This window comes from Larus michahellis, chromosome 29 (genome assembly GCF_964199755.1).
Source record: "Larus michahellis chromosome 29, bLarMic1.1, whole genome shotgun sequence".
Taxonomy (NCBI): domain Eukaryota; kingdom Metazoa; phylum Chordata; class Aves; order Charadriiformes; family Laridae; genus Larus; species Larus michahellis.
The window spans coordinates 1,199,557-1,220,821 of NC_133924.1; the positions used below are offsets into that span (position 1 = coordinate 1,199,557).

The window sequence follows — 21,265 nt, forward strand, 5'->3', positions numbered from 1 at the left end:
CGGGCCGGGGCTGGGGGGGGGGTGTCCCCTCCATCTCCCATTGGCCCTGGGGCACCCAACGTGGTCCTACACCCCCTCCAGTATCGCCCACCAAACACCAGGACCTGCCATCCCACACTGGCCTCCGGTGTCCCCCCATGCCCCGATGTCACCCATGGGGACACACCACAAACCAGACCCCAAAACTCCTCCTCGTGCTGGGTTCTGGGACCTCCCCCCCCGGCCCCCCATGCACAGGGGTTGCACCCACCATCCTGCTGAACCCCAAAACTTCACCGAGCTCCTGGCGATGCTTTTGGGGACGACGACGATGACGCTGCGGGATGGTGACGGGTGCTCTCGGCTTTCCAGGGTCCCCGTGTCACCGGTCGAGGTGTGGGAACGGGCGATGGATCCCTGGGGGGCCGCGGAGGCGGAGCAGACGGTGCTTTTTGGGGGTGACGAGGAGGAGGACGCCGCCTACGACCCCCCGGTGATGCAGGGTAAGTGCAGAGGAAGGTGGGGAGGAAGGTCCTCATGGAGCTCCATCCTTGGGATGGGGATGGAGATCCCTCATCCGGGGGTGTCCGTCCCCCCCCCCAAAAACGGAGCCAATGACCTCGGTCCCTTCACCAAGGACGTGCCGAGGAGCTCAAAGTTATGGGGGGCACCAACCCAGCCCCCTTGTAGGTCCCATGGGAAGGGGTTCTCCATCCCCGTCAACCCACCCCACACCGGGACTGACCCCCATCTGCCACCTCCGCTGTCCCAGGGACACCGAGCGACCCCGAGACGGACCCCCCGCCGACGGGCGACCCCGAGATCATCCAGCTGGATCCGGCCACCTTGTTGGCTCAACCCCGAAGAAGGTTCGATGGGTCAACGCAGCCCGGCGCGGGAGACCTTACGTTGGACCGTGGTGCAACAAATCGGACTCCCCCGGCGCCACGGGAGGTCGGCGCGGGGGGGAAAACGGGTTCGGGAGCCAACGCCTTCTCCAACTTCAAGAGCATCATCGTCTTGCAGAAGAGTTACGAGTGCGGGGAATGCGGCAAGAGCTTCAGCTGCAGCTCCCACTTCAGCAAACACCGCCGGACCCACACCGGGAGAAACCCTTCCTCTGCCTCCCTTGTGGGAAGAGCTTCAACGTCAGCTCCCAACCTCTACCGGCATCAACGGGCTCACGCCGCCGAAAAAACGGGGCCTCCGACACCGCCGGCCCGGCCCCGGGTTTGCCGTATAAATGCGAGGAATGCGGGAAGAGTTTTCGTCGGAACAAGGAGCTGGTGACCCACCAACGTTTGCACACCGGGCGCTTGCCCTTCCAGTGCCATCACTGCGGGAAGAGTTTTCAGTTGGAGTTCCCATTTTGACCGCCATCAACGCGTCCACACTGGGGAGGAAACCCTACCAGTGCCCCGAATGCGGGAAGCGGTTTAGCCGCAGCTCCCACCTCTACCGCCACCAACGCACCCACGCCGGCGGTCGCTCTTACATCTGCACCTACTGCGGGCGGAGTTTTGGGAGCACCCTCCATTTTGACCGTCACCAACGCACCCATACCGGTCAACGACCCTACAAGTGTACCCTGTGCCGGAAAAGTTTCGGCGACGGGCCGGCTTTGGTCAAACATCAACGCCTTCATCTAGGCGACGGTCCTTTCCGGTGCGAAGAGTGCGGTAAAGCCTTCGGCGCCCGCGCCCAGTACGCCCAGCATCGGCGTAGCCTCCACGGGGAGGCGAGAAACCCTATCGTTGCGGCGATTGCGGGAAGAGTTTTTCCTGGAGCTCCCATTGGGAACGCCACCAACGCATCCAACCGGTGAACGACCCTACCAATGCGGGGACTGCGGCAAACGTTTCGGCCGGACCTCCCACCTCTACCGGCATCAACGTACCCACGCCGGGGGGCAACCCCACGTCTGCGCCGATTGGGGGAAGAGCTTCAACAGCACCCTACACTTCCATAAGCACCAACGGGCTCACGCCGGGCCCCGACACGCCTGTCCCGATTGCGGCAAGGCCTTCGCCGACGGTTCGGCGTTGGCCAAGCACCGGCGGGTGCACGCCGGCGAGAAGCCCTTCCCTTGCCCGCAGTGCGGCCGGCGCTTCGGCGTCAGCTCCCACCTTCATCGGCATCTCCGAAGCCACGGCGAGGAAGAGCCGCCGGAGGAACCGCCAGACGAGCTCACGCCTCGTTAATCCGGGGGACGGGGAGAGGTGGCGGGGGGGAACACACGTAGGGTTGACATCCCATCCCCCCACCCCCTTCCCCCGGGTGGCTTCGGTCCCCCCCATCGCTGCCATGGGGTGCCTTGGGTAGCCCCCATGAGTGGTGGGTGCTCCCAAGCCCGGTGACGTGGCACCAACCCCGGCCCCGAGGACGTAGTTTTTTTTGTAGGGTAGAGTAGGAAGGTAGGGTAGATAGGGGAGGATGGATGTGGGGCTGGGGTGGGGCTGGGGGGGCGGAACCCCAGTGGGAATTTTGGGGGGTTCCCCCCCCCCCTCCCCCCCCCCCACTAGAAAATCAGACCGAATCCTGCCCAAGAGACATCAGGACATCCCAACCGTGCTCCCTCCTCCACGCGTAGTCCGGGAGAAACCGCCTCCCGTGGGCGTCGGGGGAGATGGCGGCGAGCGGCTGGGGAGGCGCGAAGGGGATGGGGATGGGGGTTGGAGGCGCTGGAAATCCCACCGGCTCCTTCCCCAACTCTGAGGGACCTCTGGCACCCCAAAATCATCCGGGACGGCTTCATCCCTTGCCCATCCCACCTTCCCCAGCCGTGACCAACAGCCCAAAGCCTCAGCCCTCCGAGCCGCGCTCTTGGCGGGGGGCGGGGGGGGTGGGGTGTGATGATGCCATCTACCAAATGACGCCGTTTGGGGCAAAATATCCCCATGTTGCGGTTTTGGCCTTAAGAAACAAGCCCAGGTGTCCGCCCCTGGTGGTTCCCAGCCACGCGCCGCGGTTTCGCGCCGGCAACGCTTGGGTGCGGACCCGGCGGAGTGGTTTATTTAATGTATTTATTGTATTTATTCAGCGGGAGCCACCTGCAGCTGGAGGAACCCAACGCTTTGGGGTGAACTGGGGGCTGTTGGGGACAGGAGCTGGGACAAGGGAGGGTCTGTCCCCAAGCCAGCGTGGGGATGCTTCATGGCTCCTCTTGGGTTGATGGATCGCCACGCTCGTGGTGGGAAGCCGTGGGTGATGGGGAGGAGGTGGCACCACCCAGACAACGGAGGGGATGTCATGGCTCCTCTTGGGTTGATTGATCACCACACTCCTGGTGGGAACCCGTCAGCGATAGGGAGGAGGTGGCACCACCCAGGGAGGGTTTGTCCCCACGCCATCACGGGGACACTCATGGCTCCTCTTGGGTCGATGGATCAACCACCACACTCATGGTGGGAACCCATGGGTGATAGGGAGGAGGTGACACCACCCAGACAAGGGTCTGGCCCCAAGCCAGCACGGGGACGCTCATGGCTCCTCTTGGGTTGATGGATCGCCATGCTTGTGGTGGGAACCCATGGGTGATGGGGAGGAGGTGACACCACCCAGACAAGGGAGGGGATGTCATGGCTCCTCTTGGGTTGATGGCTCAACCACCACGCTCCTGGTGGGAACCCAGCGGTGATGGGGAGGAGGTGACACCACCCAGGGAGGGTTTGTCCCTAAGCCAGTGTGGAGACACTCATGGCTCCTCTTGGGTTGATTGATCACCACGCTCATGGTGGGAACCCATGGGTGATGGGGAGGAGGTGGCACCACCTAGACAAGGGTTTGTCCCCAAATCCTTGTGGGGATGCTCCTCTTGGGTTGATGGCTCAACCACCACGCTCCTGGTGGGAACCCAGAAGTGAGATGGAGGAGGTGGCACCACCCATGGTGGGAAAGAAACCCCCAGGAGATGATGGGGAGCATCACCCGCAGGTGTTTCTCAGCTGGCGAGAGGTGAACCCGTGGGGTTGAACCTCAGGGATGGGAGCAGGACACAAATCCAGGGGTTTCCCGGCGTATTTGGGGTGGCGGCCGTGCCGGCTGCCTGGTCCGTCTCTTCCCAAGATGAGCAGGAGCTGTGTTTGTATTGTGAATAAAAATAGACTAGTTCAAAACCCGGCCGGTGGCTTCGGCTTCTCCTTGGAGGACCTGCGAATCCCAGCGCTTGGGATCAACAACTTGGGCGTCTCCTCAGGAATCTCCTCGGGCAATTCCTGGGGCAACTCCTGGGGCATCTGCTTGGGCATCCTGGGCATCTCCTTGGGCAACAAACAGCTTGGGTATTTCCTTGGGCATCTCCTTGGGTAACTCCTTGGGCATCTCTTTGGGTAATACCTTGGGCAACTCCTTGGGCAACAAACAACTTGGGTATTTCCTTGGGCATCTCCTTGGCCATCCTGGGCATCTCCTTGGCCATCTCCTTGGGTAACTCCTGGGGCAATTCCTGGAGCAACTCCTTGGGCATCTCCTTGGGCAACTCCTTGGGTAACTCCTGGGGCAATTCCTGGGGCACCTCCTGGAGCAACGCCTCAGCATCTTGGGCATCCTGAGCATCTCCTTGGGCAACTCCTTGGGTAACTCCTGGGGCAATTCCTGGAGCAACTCCTTGGGCATCCTCTTGGGCATCTCCTTGGGCAATTCCTGGGGCAATTCCTTGGGTATCACCTGGGGCAACTCCTTGGGCATGGCCTTGGGCAATTCCTGCAGCATCTCCTTGGGCAACTCCTTGGGTATCTCCTTGGGCATCTCCTTTGGTATCTTCTTGGGCTACAACCTGGGCATCTCCTTGGGCATCTTCTTGGGCTACAACCTGGGCATCTCCTTGGGCAACAAACAACTTGGGCATCTCCGTGGGCATCCTGGGTGTCTCCTTGGGCAAGTCCTGGGGCAAGTCCTTGGGTAATGCCTTGGGCATCTCCTTCGTCAAGTCCTTGGTCATCTCCTCAGGCACCTCCTGGGGCGACTCCTCGGCATCTCCCGGGGCAACTCCTGGGGCAATTCCTTGGGCATCTCCTTGGGCATCTTCTTGGCCATCCTGGGCATCTCCTTGGGCATCTCCTTGGGTATCTCCTGGGGCATCTCCTTGGGCATCTCATTGGGCAGCTCCTTGGGTAATGCCTTGGGCAACTCCTTGGGCAATTCCTGGGGCAACTCCTTGGGTATCTCCTTGGGCATCTCCTTTGGTATCTTCTTGGGCTACAACTTGGGCATCTCCTTGGCCATCCTGGGCATCTCCTTGGGCAACTCCTCGGGCACCTTCTGGGGCAACTCCTTGGCATCTCCTTGGGCATCCTGAGCATCTGCTGGGGCAATTCTTTGGGCACTTCCTTGGGCAACTTCTTGGGCAACTTCTTGGGCAACTCCTTGGGCAACAAACAACTTGGGTATTTCCTTGGGCATCTTCTTGGCCATCCTGGGCATTGCCTTGGGCATCTCCTCGGGCACCTCCTGGGGCACCTCCTCGGCATCTCCTTGGGCATCCTGAGCATCTCCTTGGGTAAATCCTTGGGTAACTCCTGGGGCGTCTCCTTGGGCACCTCCTTGGGCACCTCCTTGGGCATCCTGAGCATCTCCTTGGGTAACTTCTCCTTGGGCAACTCCTTGGGCATCTCCTCGGGCAACTCCTTGGGCAATTCCTGTGGCAACTCCTTGGCATCTCCTTGGCAAGGGGGCAGGCCGCCACACTCGCCCCCACCTCTGCAGGCTGATGAATTTGGGGGTCCAGCCCCCCTCTATTTGACACCCCCCCCAACACCCCCACCCTTTAGATGCTCCCTGGGGGGCACCCACAGCCTGATGGGTCACGGGGGGGGCAACAGGAGGACACCACCCCCCCCCCGCATTACCCCATCCAACCGCGGGGATTCTCCGGTGTCTAATAGAAGGGTTGAGCTCCCGTGGGGTGGTGGCGAGGTGGGGGGGGGGGGGGGGGGGGAAAACGGGGCTCCGAAGAGGATGATGATGGAAGCGTGGGGGGGGGGGGGGGGTGGGTGTTGGGGTGTGAAGCGGAGGCGGGGGCCGCTAGAGGGCCCTGGAGAAAGGAGGAGGAGGAGGAGGAGGAGGAGGAGGAGGAGGAGGAGGAGGATCTCACTGTATCCGGGTCACACCGGGAGCCGCCTCCACCGGGACCGGTGCTCGCCGAGGAGAGTCCCCGGAGCCCCTCGGGGAGCGGGGAGGTGAGGGACGGGGGTGGGGGGCGCGGGGAGGGGGGGGGGACACACGCACACACACTGTTTTAAGTCGGGTTGTACCCCCCCCCCCAATACCTCCATCCCCGCCGCAGGTAACTGGGGGGGGGTGGGGGGGTCGCCCCATATATCCCTCCCCCCCCAAAACTTGGTTGGGGGCCCCGAATTCTGCAGGGGTGGAGGATGGGGGGGGGGATTGGGGGGGGGGGAGATGGAGGGGGGGGGGGTCTGGGTACCCCGAAGAGTGGGGCGAGCATCGCCTGGACACCCCCAAAAAAGGGGGGTGGGGGGTGGGGGTGCGTTCCCTGGGCACCCCACGGAGGGGGCGAGCACACACACACCCCCCCCCCCCGGGCACCTCAAAAAGGTGTGGGGGGGGTGTGCATCCCTTCAGTACCCCAAAAAGTGGGGGTGCAGCCCCCAAAGGTGTGGGGGGGTCCATTCCCTGGGTACCCCCACAGAGGGGGCGAGCACCCCCCTGGGCACCCCAAAAAAGTGGGGGTGCATCCTCTGGACACCCCAAAAAGGGGGGGGGTCCATTCCCTGGGTACCCCCACAGAGGGGGTGAGCACCCCCCTGGGCACCCCAAAAAAGTGGGGGGTGCAGCCCCTGGGCACCCCAAAAAGGGGGGGGGTGCAGCCCCTGGGTACCCCAAAGAGGCCCCCCCCCGGGCACCCCAAAAAAAGCAGATGAGCAGCTTCCCCCCCCGCCCCGAGCACCCCAAAGAGTGAGCACCCAAATTGGGGGGGGGGGGGGGGAGGAGAGACCCACACAGACACCCCCCACCCCCTCCCTAGAGAAAAGGGGGGATTTTGGGGTGCTAACGGGGATGGGGGGGGCGGGGTGTCTTTTGCCATTGCAGGGGCCGGACATCGTTTGGTTGTGGGGTGACGCCCCCCCCCCCCCCCCACCACCACCTGGGGACCCCCCACCCCCCCGCCCTTTTTTTGGGGGGGGGTCACCATGCAGGAGAACTACGAGAACGTGATTTCCTTGGGTAAGGGGCACCCCAGAATGTCCCAATTTTGGGGGCGGGGGGGGGGGGAAGGGTCATTTTGGGGGGGGGTCCTCAGTGCCATTGTCACCCCACGTGTAGCTTGGGGACACCCCCCCCCCCCCCCAAGTGTCACACTGCCACATTTTGGGGGGGGTGTGTGTGTGTTTGTTGCGGGGGGGGGGGGTGGGGTGGGTAAGCCGATGCTGCCTCAGTTTCCCCGGGAGCTTCTTTGGGCACGTTTTTGCCCAAATTTGGAATGTTTTCCCCTAAAAAAAAAAGGGTGGTTTGGGGGGGGGGGTGGGGGAAAGGGGGTGACGGAGCCCATCACCGGGGCGTCTGGGGGGGCCGGGGGGGGGGGGGGGGTCGCTGAGGATCCGTCCCCCTTCTTCCCGGCAGCGGAGGAGATCGCCATCAGCTGGCCCCGCATCACCGCCTTCGCCGAGTCCCACCGCCGGCGGGGGCTGGTGTCGGGTAAGTTTTTTGGGGGGGGGGTGGGGGGGGGGTGGGGGGGAGATGGGGGGGAGGGGGGCGGAGGGGGTGGGACCCCCAAATTTGGGTCAATTCCTTGGGTTTTTTTTTTTTTTTGGGGGGGGGGGGGGAGGAATCCCTCAATTTTGGGGAACTCCTTGGGTTTGGGGGAACGGGCAAAATTGGGGGGGGGGGTGGCGGGGGGGGGCGCGGAATTCCTTGGGGCCCTCCAAGTTTGGGGGAATTCCTTGGGGTTTTTTTGGGGGGACCTGCGAATTGGGGGTGAGTTCCTTGGGTTTTGGGGGGAAATCCCCAAATTGGGGTGAATTCCTTTGGGTTTTGGGGGGAGGGGGCTCCAAATTGGGGTAAATGCTGTAGATTTTGAGAGATTTCCGAAATTTGGGTGAATCCCTTAGTTTTGGTTTTTTTTTTTTTTTGTTTTGTTTTTCTTTTGGGAATCCCTAAATTTGGGTGAGTTCCTTGGGTTTTGGGGATTCCTCAAATTCGGATGAATTCCTTGGGGGTTTTGGGGGGGGGGAAAGGCCAAATTTGGGGGAATTGGGGACATCCCAAACTTGGCTGAACTCTTTGGGATTTTGGGGGACCTCCCAAATTTGGGTCAATTTCTTTTAGGGTTTTGGGGACTTCCAAATTGGTGTAAATTCCGTAGATTTTTGGGTGAATCCCTTAGTTTTTTGGGGGAATCCCCAAATTTGGGTGAATTGGGGGACACCCCCCCACACCCGAAATTTGAGTATATTCCTTAGGTTTTGGGGACCCCCAAACTGGGGGTGAACTGGGGACCTCCCAAACTTGGTGGAATTCTTTAAGATTTTTGCGGACGCCCCAAATTGGGGTGAATTCCTTGGGTTTTGAGGTTTCCCCCAAACTGGGCTGAACTGGAGACCTCCCACCCTTGACCGAATTCCGTGGGATTCTGGGGGCGAGCCCCAAATTGGGGCGAATCCTCTCGGTTTTAAGGTCTCCCCCCGCTTGGGGTGAATCGAGGAACCCCTCGAATTTGGGTGAATTCCTTGGGTTTTTGGTGGGATCTAAGGGTGGTTTTTCCAGGCGTGGAAGCGGAGGGGGAACAGGGTCAACCGGAGCCCACCCAGATCCAACCCTCGACGGGGGCCGGCTCCAGCGATGGGGGGGTCAACCCCGATTTACGCCGCCAGTTGGGCCTGATCCTGCAAACGGCCGGCAGGACCCAGGTGGAGAAGATGCTGCGGGAGCTGGTGCGGGAGCAGGGGCAGGGGGGGAAACGTCGGAATCGCAAGAAAACCCCCAAAGATGGAGGTAAATTTGGAGTGGGGGGGGGGAGAACATCCCAAGACCACCCTCAAGACCTTCCATGAGACCCACCCAGCTTGGGACCATCCCGTGGGAAATGGGGTGGGGGCGGGTTTGGGGGTTCAGTGCTTTTTTTTTTGGGGGGGGGAGGGTGTCACCTGGGCCCACGTCTCCAGCCTGTCCCAGTCCCTTTGGGTGGTTCCCGTCCCTCCGAGGTATCAACCACCCCACTCGGCTTGGGGTCACCTCCAAATTTGCTGAGGGTGTCCTAGATCCCACCATCATGGTTGATGAAGGCATGGACCAGTACTGGTCCCAGTATGGACCCCTGAGGGCCACCACCCCTCACTGGTCTCCGTCTGGACGTGGAACAGTTGACCACGACTCTCTGGATGCCACCATCCACCCAACGGTCCTTCCATCAACTCCATCCAACTGAGAGAGGACGTTGTGGACGTTGTGGAGGACCATGTTGACGGGACGATGGTGGCACGTGTCCTTGATGAAGGCATGGACCGGTACTGGTCCCAGTATGGACCCCTGAAGGCCACCACCCCTCACTGGTCTCCATCCGGACATGGAACCGTTGACCACGACTCTCTGGATGCCACCATCCACCCAACGGTCCTTCCATCAACTCCATATCTCTCCAATTTAGCGAGGAGGACATTATGGGGGGCACCACGTCAAAGATCTTCCCGAAATCCATTTTTCCCAACTTGGGGGGGTGGAGTTAACATTAATTTGGGGGGAGGCGTTGTGCCGGGAGGGGCTCATGGTTTCTCCCTGCGGTGCAGGCGCCGGAGCCGGGAGCGGGACGGAGGAGGATTCGGCACCGCGGGACGACGAAGAGATGCCGCCGGAGGACGCCGATGAGCGCCAAAGTGGGGGGCAGGCGGGCGACCCCCCCGCCACCGGTAAAGGGAACGGGGGCAAGAAGGGTGTGGCGGCGGCGCCGCCGGCGGCAGCCCGGGGCGGTTGCGCCGAATGCGGGACGCGGAACCGGTCGACGAGCCCGGCGAAACCCCGGCGTTGCTCCGAATGCGGGCGCCGGTGTCGGCAAGCGGGGAGAGCCGGGCAAGCGGAACGGGGCGGGGAGAAGCCGCACCGGTGCGGCGACTGCGGCAAAGGCTTCAGCCGCGGTTCCAACCTCGCCCAACACCGCCGCATCCACACCGGCGAACGGCCTCACCGCTGCGGCGACTGCGGCAAAGGCTTCATCCAACGTTCCGACTTGGAACGCCACCGGCGCGTCCACACCGGCGAACGGCCTTACCCTTGCGGCGACTGCGGCAAACGCTTCAGCGTCAGTTCCCACCTCGACCGGCATCGCCGCACCCACGCCGGCGGACCCGGTCCGCCCGCCCAACCCCGCACCCGTCCTCGACCGCCTCCAACGGAGGTTTCGGCGGCTCCTCACCGCTGCCCGGAATGCGGGAAGAGTTTCGCCCAACGTTCCGCTTTGGCCAAACACCGGAAAACCCACAGCGGGGAACGGCCTCACCGGTGCGGCGATTGTGGCAAGAGCTTCAGCCGCGGTTCCAACCTCACCCAACATCGCCGCATCCACACCGGCGAACGGCCCTTCGCTTGCGGCGATTGCGGCAAAGGTTTCATCCAACGTTCCGACCTGGAACGGCACCAACGGGTCCACACCGGCGAACGGCCCTACACCTGCGCCGAATGCGGCAAGAGTTTCAGCGTCAGCTCCCACCTTGACCGGCACCAAAAGATCCACGCGGCCGAACGGGCGTCTTACCGCTGCCCCGAACATCTCGCCGTCTTCTTGGCCGCTCATCGGCACGGTCGCCTCTTCCAATGCACCCAATGCGGGCGATGTTTCGGTCAAGGGGCTGCTTTGCTCAAACATCAACGCGCTCACGGCAGCGGAGGAAACGTGGGGCAAGCCCCAAAATGCCCGGATTGCGGGAAGAACCGGGGGAGCGCCGTGGGCTTCCGTCCCCGCGCTCAACAATGCCTGGATTGCGGGAGGGAATCGGACGGCGGCGAGGGGGAATCGGCGCCGGCGGCGGCGACGACAGCGGCGCCGCCGCCGGAGAAACCCTACAAGTGCGGGGAGTGCGGGAAAGGGTTCGGGCAACGCTCGGCGTTGGTGAAACACCGGCGGATCCACACGGGGGAGAAACCTTACGCCTGCGGGGATTGCGGGAAGGGTTTCATCCAGAAGTCGGACCTCACCATCCATCGCCGGATGCACACGGGGGAGAAGCCGTACCGCTGCGGGGAGTGCGGGAAGTGCTTCAGCGTCTCCTCCAACCTCATCACCCACCAACGCACCCACCTGGGGGAAAAACCCTACCAGTGCCCCGAGTGCGGCAAGAGCTTCATCCAACGCTCCGAGCTCACCATCCACCAACGCGTCCACACCGGCGAGAAACCCTACAAGTGTCCCGAGTGCGGCAAGTGCTTCAGCCGCAGCTCCCACCTCAACCGCCACCAACGCACCCACGCCGGCGACAAGCCCAAAGCCGCCGCCGCCGCCGCCGCCGTCACCCCCTCCGGCGGCTTCTCCGGCGCCACCTTCTCCCCGCCGTTGGGCGGCTCGGCGGCCCCCATCCCCTCGCTGCCCTCCTTCCCTGCCTCCCCCTCGCCCCTGCCCATCCCGTCCCTCTCCAGCCCCGCCCTGGACCTGCCCTGGGCCCTCTCCTTCCCCGCCCGCGCCTTCCCCCACCCCTCCTTCCCCTCGGCCCCCGCCTCGGGGGCCCAGACCCCCTCCCTCATCAACTGAGGGGTGGCCGGCCCTGGCGGCGGCTCCAGCCTCCTCCCGACCTCCCCGGCCGCTCGCCCAACACCCGACTTGGGTTGACCTCAAAGCCCCATCGTTGGGGGGCTCGTTCCTGCCCGGAGCCGTTCAGCCTCGGTGGCTAATTAATGATCACACTAATTAGAGGATGGGAAAGTCCTCCTCGTTCTGGGGCTCCATCCTTGTCCCGACCTCCCCAGCCGCTCGCCCGACACCCAACTTGGGTTGGCCTCAAAGACCCATCGTTGGGGGGCTTGTTTCCACCTGGAGCCATTGATCCTCCGTGGCTGATTAGTGGGCTAATTAGTGATCCAATTAGGGGGACCTATCTAATCTATGGGATTAGGGACCCTGGCTGCAGCCACCAGCTCCATCCTCCTCCCAGCCTCCCCAGCCACTCGCCCGACACCCAACTGGAGTTGACCTCAAAGACCCATTGTTGGTGGGGGTCTTGTTCCCACCTGGAGCAATTCAGCCTCGGTGGCTAATTAATGATCACACTAATTAGAGGATGGGAAAGTCCTCCTCGTTCTGGGGCTCCATCCTTCTCCCGACCTCCCCAGCCGCTCGCCCGACACCCAACTTGGGTTGGCCTCAAAGACCCATCGTTGGGGGGCTTGTTCCCGCCTGGAGCCATTGATCCTCCGTGGCTGATTAGTGGGCTAATTAGTGATCTAATTAGGGGATGAGGGACCCTGGCTGCGGCCACCAGCTCCATCCTCCTCCCAGCCTCCCCAGCCACTCACCCAACACCCAACTGGAGTTGACCTCAAAGACCCATCGTTGGTGGGGGTCTTGTTCCCACCTGGAGCCGTTCACCCTGGTGGCTAATTAATGGTCTCGCTAATTAGAGGATGGGAAAGTCCTCCTCATTCTGTGGCTCCATCCTTGTCCCGACCTCCCCAGCCACTCGCCCGACACCCAACTTGGGTTGGCCTCAAAGACCCATCGTTGGGGGGCTTGTTCCCGCCTGGAGCCATTGATCCTCCATGGCTGATTAGTGGGCTAATTAGTGATCCAATTAGGGGGACCTATCTAATCTATGGGATTAGGGACCCTGGCTGCGGCCACCAGCTCCATCCTCCTCCCAGCCTCCCCAGCCACTCGCCAACACCCAACTTGGGCTGACCTCAAAGACCCATCGTTGGTGGGGGTCTTGTTCCCACCTGGAGCAATTCAGCCTTGGTGGCTAATTAATGATCACACTAATTAGAGGATGGGAAAGTCCTCCTCGTTCTGGGGCTCCATCCTTCTCCCGACCTCCCCAGCCGCTCGCCCGACACCCAACTTGGGTTGGCCTCAAAGACCCATCGTTGGGGGGCTTGTTCCCGCCTGGAGCCATTGAGCCTTTGTGGCTGATTAGTGGGCTGATTAGTGGGCTAATTAGTGGGCTAATTAGTGATCTAATTGGGGGATGAGGGACCCTGGCTGCGGCCACCAGCTCCATCCTCCTCCCCAGCCACTCACCCAACACCCAACTGGAGTTGACCTCAAAGACCCATCGTTGGGGGATGGCTTGTTCCTGCCCGGAGCCATTAAGCCTTGGTGACTAATTAATGGTCTCGCTAATTAGGGGATGGGGAATTCCCCCTCAGGCCATGGCTCCCTCATTCTCCCGACCTCCCCAGCCGTTCACCCAACACCCAACTTCGGTTGACCTCAAGACCCATCACTGGGGGGGGGCTTGTTCCTGCCCAGCCTTGGCAGCTAATTAAGGATCTAATTAGGGGATGGGGGACAGCCCCCTCCCCCCCCCGCCGGCCTTTTACATTTTTAACTCTTTTAACCAAACCACCCCCTTTTTACAGCAGGAAGATGCATCCCTTCCAGAGGGGCACGACTGCACCCGTTGCCACCCCACGGATTTTGGGGTGGAGGGAAGCGAATAAAATCGATTCCCCACCTAATTAGGGTGATTTTTAACGATGATTCCCCACCTCTTCCCTCCTCCCTCCGCATTTCGAAGTGCCGAGCACGAGTGAAAATCCACCAAATTTATCCTAGGAGGGAACTGATAAAAAACTGAAGCAGAAAAGGGTTGGTTTCCCCCCCCCCCCCCCATTTTCTGCTAATTTCACTCTTCTGGGGGCAAATTATTTCAGGGGGTGGGGAGGGGGCAAGTCCCATATGGGTGATATTTCTCTTTTTTGATTTTTTTGGCGGTTTTTGTTTGGTTGGTTGGTTTTTTTTTTTACTGTTGTCAAGTGTCTTGTTTGTGGTTTTTCGGCCCAACCGGGCAGCGATGACGCTCCCCCGAGTGCCATTGTTGGGGGGGGGGGGGGGAATAAAATCCGAATTTGGGGGAAAACCCCCCAGATTTGGGTCACCGGCACTGCCAAGCACGTGTTTTGGAGGAAAGACTTAATTATTAACCCGCGCAGAGCGGAGTCAACCGCGTCCGGTTCCCCCCCGCAATGCATCGTCCTGCCCCCCCCCCGCCCCCAAAACGGGAGCAAAATCGAGCTGTTTTCAGCATTTTTAAAAAAAAAAAAAAAAAAACAAACAAAAAAACCTAGATTTTTTTTTTTCCGTTTTGTTACTTTTGTGACTTTGTATTTCAGCGTCGCCCCCCAGAAAGGTTCAATAAACGAGAGCTGGGCGTCGCGGGGTGAGAAAGTGCCGTTTTTCTGGTTTTCTACCTAAAAAGGGGGGCAGTTTTCATTCCCAGCATCGCAGCCGCCCTCCCCCCCCCCCCCAGATGATGGGAAATGTGGTTTCCCCCCCCCCCCCACTCCCCCCATCTGGAAATTGGGGCAAAAAACCACGGAAAACCTTATTTTCTCGTGGGTGCAGGAAGCTGGGGGTGGGGGGGGAGGGGGATGGATTTTGGGGGGGTTTCACGCCCACCAATGAAGACCCAGCAGCGACTTCATTTCCATATTATTAAATATTAAATTATTAAATATTAAATACTCCCCCGAACCACCTTAAATAACCCCCAATTAAATAAATAACGGCGAAATAAATACAAATACAATAAATAAATACCGTAACGAGAGGGGAGGGGGGGGGGGGGGAATGAGGTGAGCAGCCCCGAGGTTGGGTGAGGGGCACCCATGGGTGCGAGGGGGGGCAGCCCCGAAGGTGAGGTAGGGGGTACCCATGGGTGCTAAATGCCCCTTTTAAAAGTGCACGGCGAGGGGGCACCCGTGGGTGCCGTCACAGCCCTAAAGCCGGGGCGATGGGCCCCAGAGCGTCCCTTGGGCCGGTGGGGGGCCACCCCAAGGCCGAGGTGAGGGGGGGAGGGGGCACCCAAGGGCGCGCGGTGCCACCCTGCGGCCACCACGGGCACAGATGCCAGCCCAGCGTGTTGGGCGCAGCCCCGAGGCCGCGGCGATGGGCACGGCGGGGTGCTAGGTGCCACCCCGAAGCCGAGGGGACAGTTTCGGGTGCCGCCCTGAGAGCAGGGTGAGGGTCCCGGGTGCCCCCCGCTCAGCGGGCGGCGCCTCCGGCTGTGCAGTTGTGGGGTCGCAGGGCGGGTGAGAGCAGCAGAGGGGGGCAGGAGGCACCCACGGGCGTCCCCACGGGTGCCGCTGGTGTCCCCACCAGTGTCCCATTGGGTGTCCAGGTTGTCCCGGCAGTCCTGAGCGGCGTTCCGTCCCCGGGCAGGGATGTCACAGCAGGCGGCGTCGTGGGCGTTTCGGGTGTCGTCGTGGGTGCCTCGGGTGTCACCAAGGCTGTGGCGGCCACCTCGGGTGTCACGTCCCCGGGCGCGCTGTACACTTGGGCGCTCACCACGGCCAGGAGCAGCACCAGGAGCCGCTTCGCCGCGCTCGGCTCCTCCATGGGGGGCGGCCGCCGCACCTGGGGGGCAACAAAGCGGGGTAAGAACTGACCTGTCTGGGGCAAATACCCTCCCCGGGGCAAATAACACCCCCCCCCAAGGGGCAAATAACCCCCCCCGATCAGGCTTAGGGAACCCATCCAAGGGCAAACTCCTCTGACCCTGCTTAGCTTCCGGAAGGGCAACTGAGATAATTGCCCCCCCCCGGGGGTAAATACACCCCTGGGGCAAATAACTCCCCCCCCCGCCCCAAGGCAAATACACCCCACTGAGGCAAATAACCCCCCCCCGATCAGGCTTGGGGAACCCATCCAAGGGCAAACCCCTCCGACCCTGCTTAGCTTCCAGAAGGGTAACTGGGATAATTGCTCCCCCTGGGATAAATACACCCCCCCCAGGGCAAATAACTTCCCCCCGGGGTAAATACCTCCCCCCCGGGGCAAATAACCCCCCCCCCCCGGGGGCAAATAACCCCAACCCCTGGGGCAAAAAGCCCCCCAGCTAGGCTTAGGGAACCCATCCAAGCGTAACACCCCCCCCGACCCTGCTTAGCTTCCAGAAGTGTGACAGGGCTAATTATCCCCCCCCCCCCAGCCTGGGACAAATAACCACCCCCATGGCGGGGGAAGGGGGCAAATACAGTCCCGGAGGGGGGGGGGGGGGGGGCGTGTGTGTGTGTGTTTGAATCCACCCCTAGGATCCCTCCCCCGGACGTCTGGGTTTTCCCCCACCCCCGGGGGCGCCAGGTGGGGGTGAGTCAGGCAGGAGGCGGGGGGGGGGGGGGGAAATGACTCACCCCCCCCACACACACCTTCGGGAAATGGGCCTCATCCTGCCCGCCCCAGGGGACCCAGGCGTCCGGAGAAGGGTGTCCCGTCCCCCCCTCACACACACACTCACCCCCCCCCCCCCCCCAAATGGCGCCCCCGTACTCACAGCGGGCGGGTAAAGGACGCGGCGGTGCCGGCGGCGGGGCTTGGGGGGTCCGCTGGGCCCCACCGGGGGCTCGAAGGTGAAGTGACGGGGTGGCGAAGGGGTGATCCCAGCGGGGAATCCCCCCGGGGAGCCCCAACCCCGCCCGGGACACGTCGCTGCCGCCGCCGCCGCCACGTTCATGGTCATCTCGCAAAATGGCGGGCGATGCCGACGGCGGCCCTTTTATAGCGGCGCGCGAAGCTCCGCCCACCAGCGGCTCCCATTGGCTGCGTAGCGCCGGGAGGGGCGTGGCTTAGGGAGGTTGCCCCGCCCTCCCGCCCGGGGTGTACGGGGGGGCTATAGGGGAGTGTATGGAGACCTATAGGGGGCTATAGCGGGCTATAGAGGGCGTATAGAGGCCGTATTGGGGGCTATAGGGCTTGCATAGGGGGCTCTAGGGGGCAATAGCTGGTTATAGGGGGCTATTGGGTCTGTATAGAGCCTGTATTGGGGGCTATAGGGGGTGTATAGAGGCTGTATTAGGGGCTATAAGGGTTGCATAGGGGGCTATAGGAGGCCATTGCTGGTTATAGGGGGCTATAGAGGCTGTATCGGGGGCTATAGGGGGCAATAGCGGGCTATAGGGGGTGTATAGAGGCTGTATTAGGGGCTAGAAGAGTTGCATAGGGGGCTATAGGGGTTGCATAGTGGGCTAGAGGGGGCTAGAGGGGCCTATAGGAGGCTATAGGGGGCAATAGATGGTTATAGGGGGCTATAGGGGGTGTATAGAGGCTGTATTAGGTGCTATAAGGGTTGCATAGGGGGCCGTATCGGGGCTATAGGGGTTGTATTGGGGGCTACAGGGGTTGCTTAAGGGGCTATAGGGGACTATAGGGGGTGTATTGGGGGCTACAGGGGTTGCATGGGGGGCCATAAGGGGCTATAGGGGGTGTATTGGGGGCTACAGGGATTGCATAGGGGGCTATAGAGGGCAATAGCGGGTTATAGGGGGCTATAGGGGGTGTATAGAGGCTGTAGTGGGAGGTGCATTGGGGGCTACAGGGGTTGCATAGGGGGCTATAGGGGGTGTATTGAGGTCTATAGGGGTTGCGTGGAGGGCTATAGGGGGCTATAAGGGGTAGGGAGCCATAGGGGGCTATAGAGAGTGTATAACGGGGGCTACAGGGGGTGTATTGGGCGCTATGGGGGTTGCATGGAGGGCTATAGGGTGTGTATTGGGGGCTATAGGGGGCTATAGGGGGCTATAAGGGGTGTACTGGGGTCTATAGGGGTTGCGTGGGGAGCTATAGGGGTTGCATGGAGGGCTATAGGGGGTGTATTGGGGGGCTATAGGGGTTGCATGGAGGGCTATAGGGCAGCTTGGGGGTGCGGAGGGGGTACATAGGGGCATCTATAGGGGCATCTATGACTATATAGGTGCCACGGGGGGGGTGGGGGGGCAGAAAGAGGGGTTCAACATACCTCCACCTCCTGCCTAACCCCCTCCCAGCACCCCCTATACCCCCCCTGCCCCTATAACACCCCCCCCCCGGCCCCTATAGCTCCCCCCCTGCCCCTATAGCTTCCTGTCTTCCTTCCCCCCCCCCTTTACACGTGTGTCACGCAATGGATTTTTCCCACATTGCACAACCCGCCTCTTGCGGGGGCGCCCGGATGCCTGGGCCCCCTTTTTGGGGGGGGGGTGTGTGTCTAGAACTTAGGGGGGGGACACCCAGACCCCCAGGGTCTCCTGGGGAGTGACCTATAGAATATGTGGGTGCCCCCGGGGGTGCCGGGACACCTGGATCCCCTATAGAATGGGGGGGGCGGGGGTCTGGAAAGCTGTCTGGGACCCCTTTTGGGGGGGGGTCTATAGCTTGGGGGGGGACCCAGAGCCCCAAAGTTCCCTGGGGGGTGACCTATAGGATATGTGGGGGCCCTGAGGGTGCCGGGACACCTCGATCCCCTATAGAATGGAGGGGGTGGGGGGGTGGGAAGCTGTCTGGGACCCCCTTTTTGGGGGGGGTCTATAGCTTGGGGGGGGGCACCCCGGCCCCCAAAGTCCCCTGGGGGGTGACCTATAGGATATGTGGGTGCCCCTGAGGGTGCCGGGACGTCCGGGTCCCCTATAGAGCGGAGGGGGGGGCGGGGGGGGGGGGGGATGGGGGGTTGGGCAGCTGCCCGGCCGCCTGGATTCCTAAACCCTGAGTCATGGGGGGGGGAGGGGGGGTGTTGACGTCATTCTCCCCATTTTTCCACTCCCAAAAGGGGGCGGGGGGGAGGGGGGAGGGGATGGGCAGAGAGAACCCAGGCGTTCGAGCACCCATGGGTGGGAGCCAGGCGTTCGGGCACCCATGGGGGGACCCAGGTGTTCGGGGACCCTAAAAGGGACCCAGGTGTCCGGGCACCCATGGGGGGACCCAGGTCTTAGGGGACCCCCAGAAGGGACCCAAGCGTTTGGGCACCCAAAGGTGGACCCAGGCGTTCGGGGACCCATGGGGGGACCCAGGTGTTTGGGCACCCTAAAAGGGACCCAGGCGTCCGGGCACCCAAAGGTGGACCCAGGTGTCCGGGGACCCCCAGAAGAGACCCAAGCGTCGGGGCACCCAAAGGTGGACCCAGGCGTTTGGGGACCCAAAGGGAGACCCAGGTGTTCGGGCACCCAAAGGTGGTCCCAGGCGTTTGGGCACCCAAAGGGGACGCAGGTGTTCGGGCACCCATGGGGGGACCCAGGCATCTGGGCACCCTAAAAGCAACCCAGGCGTTCGGGGACCCTAAAAGGCACCCAGGCATTCGGGCACCCAAAGGTGGACCCAGGCATTCGGGTACCCATGAGGGGACCCAGGTGTCCAGGCACCCATAGAAGGGACCCAGGCGTCCGGGCACCCAAAGGGCACCCAAGCGTTCGGGGACCCTAAAAGGGACCCAGGTGTCCAGGCACCCCCAGAAGGGACCCAAGCGTTCAGGCACCCAAAGGTGGACCCAGGTGTTCGGGCACCCATGGGGGGACCCAGGTGTCCGGGGACCCCCAGAAGGGACACAGGCATTTGGGCACCCAAAGGTGGACTCAGGCGTTCGGGCACCCAAAGGTGGACCCAGGTGTTCGGGTACAAATGGGGGCCCCACGTGTTTGGGCACCCTAAAAGGGACCCAGGTGTCCGGGGACCCCCAGAAGGGACCCAGGTTTTTGGGCACCCAAAGGGCACCCAGGCATTCGGGGACCCAAAGGGAGACCCAGGTGTTTGGGCACCCCCAGAGGGGACCCAGGTGTTCGGGGACCCTAAAAGGGACCCAGGTGTCCAGGCACCCATGGAGAGACCCAGGTGTCTGGGGACCCCCAGAAGAGACCCAAGCGTTTGGGCACCCAAAGGGAGACCCAGGCGTCCAGGCACCCCCAGAAGGGACCCACGTGTTCGGGGACCCTAAAAGGCACCCAGGCGTCCGGGCACCCAAAGGTGGACCCAGGTGTTCGGGCACCCTAAAAGCAACGCAGGTGTTTGGTCACCCATGGGGGGACCCAGGCATTCGGGCACCCTAAAAGGGACCCCGCAGAAGGGACCCAAGCGTTCGGGCACCCAAAGGTGGACCCCAGCGTTCGGGCACCCAAAGGGAGACCCAGGCGTCCAGGCACCCCCAGAAGGGACCCACGTGTTCAGGGACCCTAAAAGGCACCCAGGCGTCCGGGCACCCAAAGGTGGACCCAGGTGTCCGGGGACCCCCAGAAGAGACCCAGGTGTTTGGGCACCCAAAGGTGGACCCAGGTGTTCGGGCACCCATGGGGGGACCCAGGTGTCTGGGGACCCCCAGAAGGGATCCAAGTGTTTGGGGATCCAAAGGTGGACCCAGGTGTCCGGGCACCTATGGAGGGACCCAGGTGTTCGGGCACCCAAAGGTGGACCCAGGTGTCCGGGCCCCCATGGGGGGACCCAGATCTTCAGGAACCCCCAGAAGAGACCCAAGCGTTTCGGCACCCAAAGGTAGACCCAGGCATTTGGGGACCCAAAGGGAGACCCAGGTGTCTGGGCACCCATGGGGGGACCCAGGCATTCGGGCACCCAAAGGGCACCCAGGCGTTCGGGGACCCATGGGGGGACCCAGGTGTTCGGGCACCCAAAGGTGGACCCAGGCATTTGGGGACTCAAAGGGAGACCCAGGTGTTCAGGCACCCCCAGAAGGGACCCAGGTGTTCGGGCACCCAAAGGTGGACCCAGGTGTTCAGGCACCCATGGGGGGACCCAGGCGTTCAGGGACCCTAAAAGCGACCCAGGCGTTCGGGCACCCAAAGGTGGTCCCAGGCATTCGGGTACCCACGGGGGGACCCAGGTGTTTGGGCACCCCCAGGAGGGACCCAGGCATTTGGGCACCCAAAGGTGGACCCAGGTGTTCAGAGACCCAAAGGTGGACCCAGGGGTTCGGGCACCCATGGGGGGACCCAGGTGTCTGGGGACCCCCAGAAGGGACCCAAGCGTTCGGGCACCCAAAGGTGGACCCAGGCGTTTGGGCACCCAAAGGTGGACCCAGGTGTTCGGGGACCCAAAGGGCACCCAGGCGTTCGGGGACCCTAAAAGGGACGCAGGCGTCCAAGCACCCATGGGTGGGACCCAGGCACAGAGGAGAGAGACACAAACGACCCCCCCCGCCAAAAAAAAACCCTCTATATATTAGCGTAAAAATCTCCGTTTCGGCCCCAAATATTTACAGCCCCCACCCCTCCCCCGCTGCCACCCTGGGTCATTAACGCCCCTCCCCCCCTCCCCCCCCCAAAATGAGGGTGTGGAGTGGAGGTGGGTCCGGGGGGGTCCCAGGGGGTGGGGGTGGTCCCAGGGGTGAAGGCCGGGGGGGGGGGGTGTCCCGTGTCAGTAGTGTTGGGTGCTTCC

At 62.4% G+C, this 21,265-nt stretch overlaps 3 protein-coding genes across 3 annotated transcripts; 2 read left to right on the forward strand and 1 right to left on the reverse strand.

Annotated features, from left to right (window-relative positions):
- On the forward strand, window positions 1-4,094 carry LOC141735187 (uncharacterized). Its single transcript, XM_074567784.1, has 2 exons — window positions 1-482; window positions 752-4,094. Exons 1-2 carry the CDS (start codon window positions 146-148, stop codon window positions 1,267-1,269), a joined length of 855 nt encoding a protein of 284 aa, XP_074423885.1. The 5' UTR covers window positions 1-145; the 3' UTR covers window positions 1,270-4,094.
- A 1,976-nt stretch (window positions 4,095-6,070) lies between these two features.
- On the forward strand, window positions 6,071-14,367 carry LOC141735121 (uncharacterized). The gene is made up of 5 exons (XM_074567611.1): window positions 6,071-6,155; window positions 7,030-7,164; window positions 7,561-7,635; window positions 8,704-8,931; window positions 9,723-14,367. The coding sequence occupies exons 2-5, from the start codon at window positions 7,131-7,133 to the stop codon at window positions 11,672-11,674; spliced, it is 2,289 nt and encodes a 762-aa protein (XP_074423712.1). The 5' UTR covers window positions 6,071-6,155; window positions 7,030-7,130; the 3' UTR covers window positions 11,675-14,367.
- Window positions 14,368-14,557: 190 nt separating this feature from the next.
- Window positions 14,558-16,590, reverse strand: IER3 (immediate early response 3). The gene is made up of 2 exons (XM_074567843.1): window positions 16,410-16,590; window positions 14,558-15,493 (listed from the first exon to the last, which is right to left on the reverse strand). The coding sequence occupies exons 1-2, from the start codon at window positions 16,587-16,589 to the stop codon at window positions 15,122-15,124; spliced, it is 552 nt and encodes a 183-aa protein (XP_074423944.1). The 5' UTR covers window position 16,590; the 3' UTR covers window positions 14,558-15,121.
- Window positions 16,591-21,265: the final 4,675 nt, after the last annotated feature.

Coding starts and splice junctions, on each gene's coding strand:
- LOC141735187 (XM_074567784.1), top strand. CDS start 146: ATGTCACCCATGGGGACACACCACAAACCAGACCCCAAAACTCCTCCT. Junction 483..751: donor CGACCCCCCGGTGATGCAGG/GTAAGTGCAGAG, acceptor CCGCTGTCCCAG/GGACACCGAGCGACCCCGAG.
- LOC141735121 (XM_074567611.1), top strand. CDS start 7,131: ATGCAGGAGAACTACGAGAACGTGATTTCCTTGG. Junction 7,165..7,560: donor CGAGAACGTGATTTCCTTGG/GTAAGGGGCACC, acceptor TCTTCCCGGCAG/CGGAGGAGATCGCCATCAGC. Junction 7,636..8,703: donor CCGGCGGGGGCTGGTGTCGG/GTAAGTTTTTTG, acceptor TGGTTTTTCCAG/GCGTGGAAGCGGAGGGGGAA.
- IER3 (XM_074567843.1), bottom strand. CDS start 16,589: ATGAACGTGGCGGCGGCGGCGGCAGCGACGTGTCCCGGGCGGGGTTGG. Junction 15,494..16,409: donor GCGTCCTTTACCCGCCCGCT/GTGAGTACGGGG, acceptor GTTGCCCCCCAG/GTGCGGCGGCCGCCCCCCAT.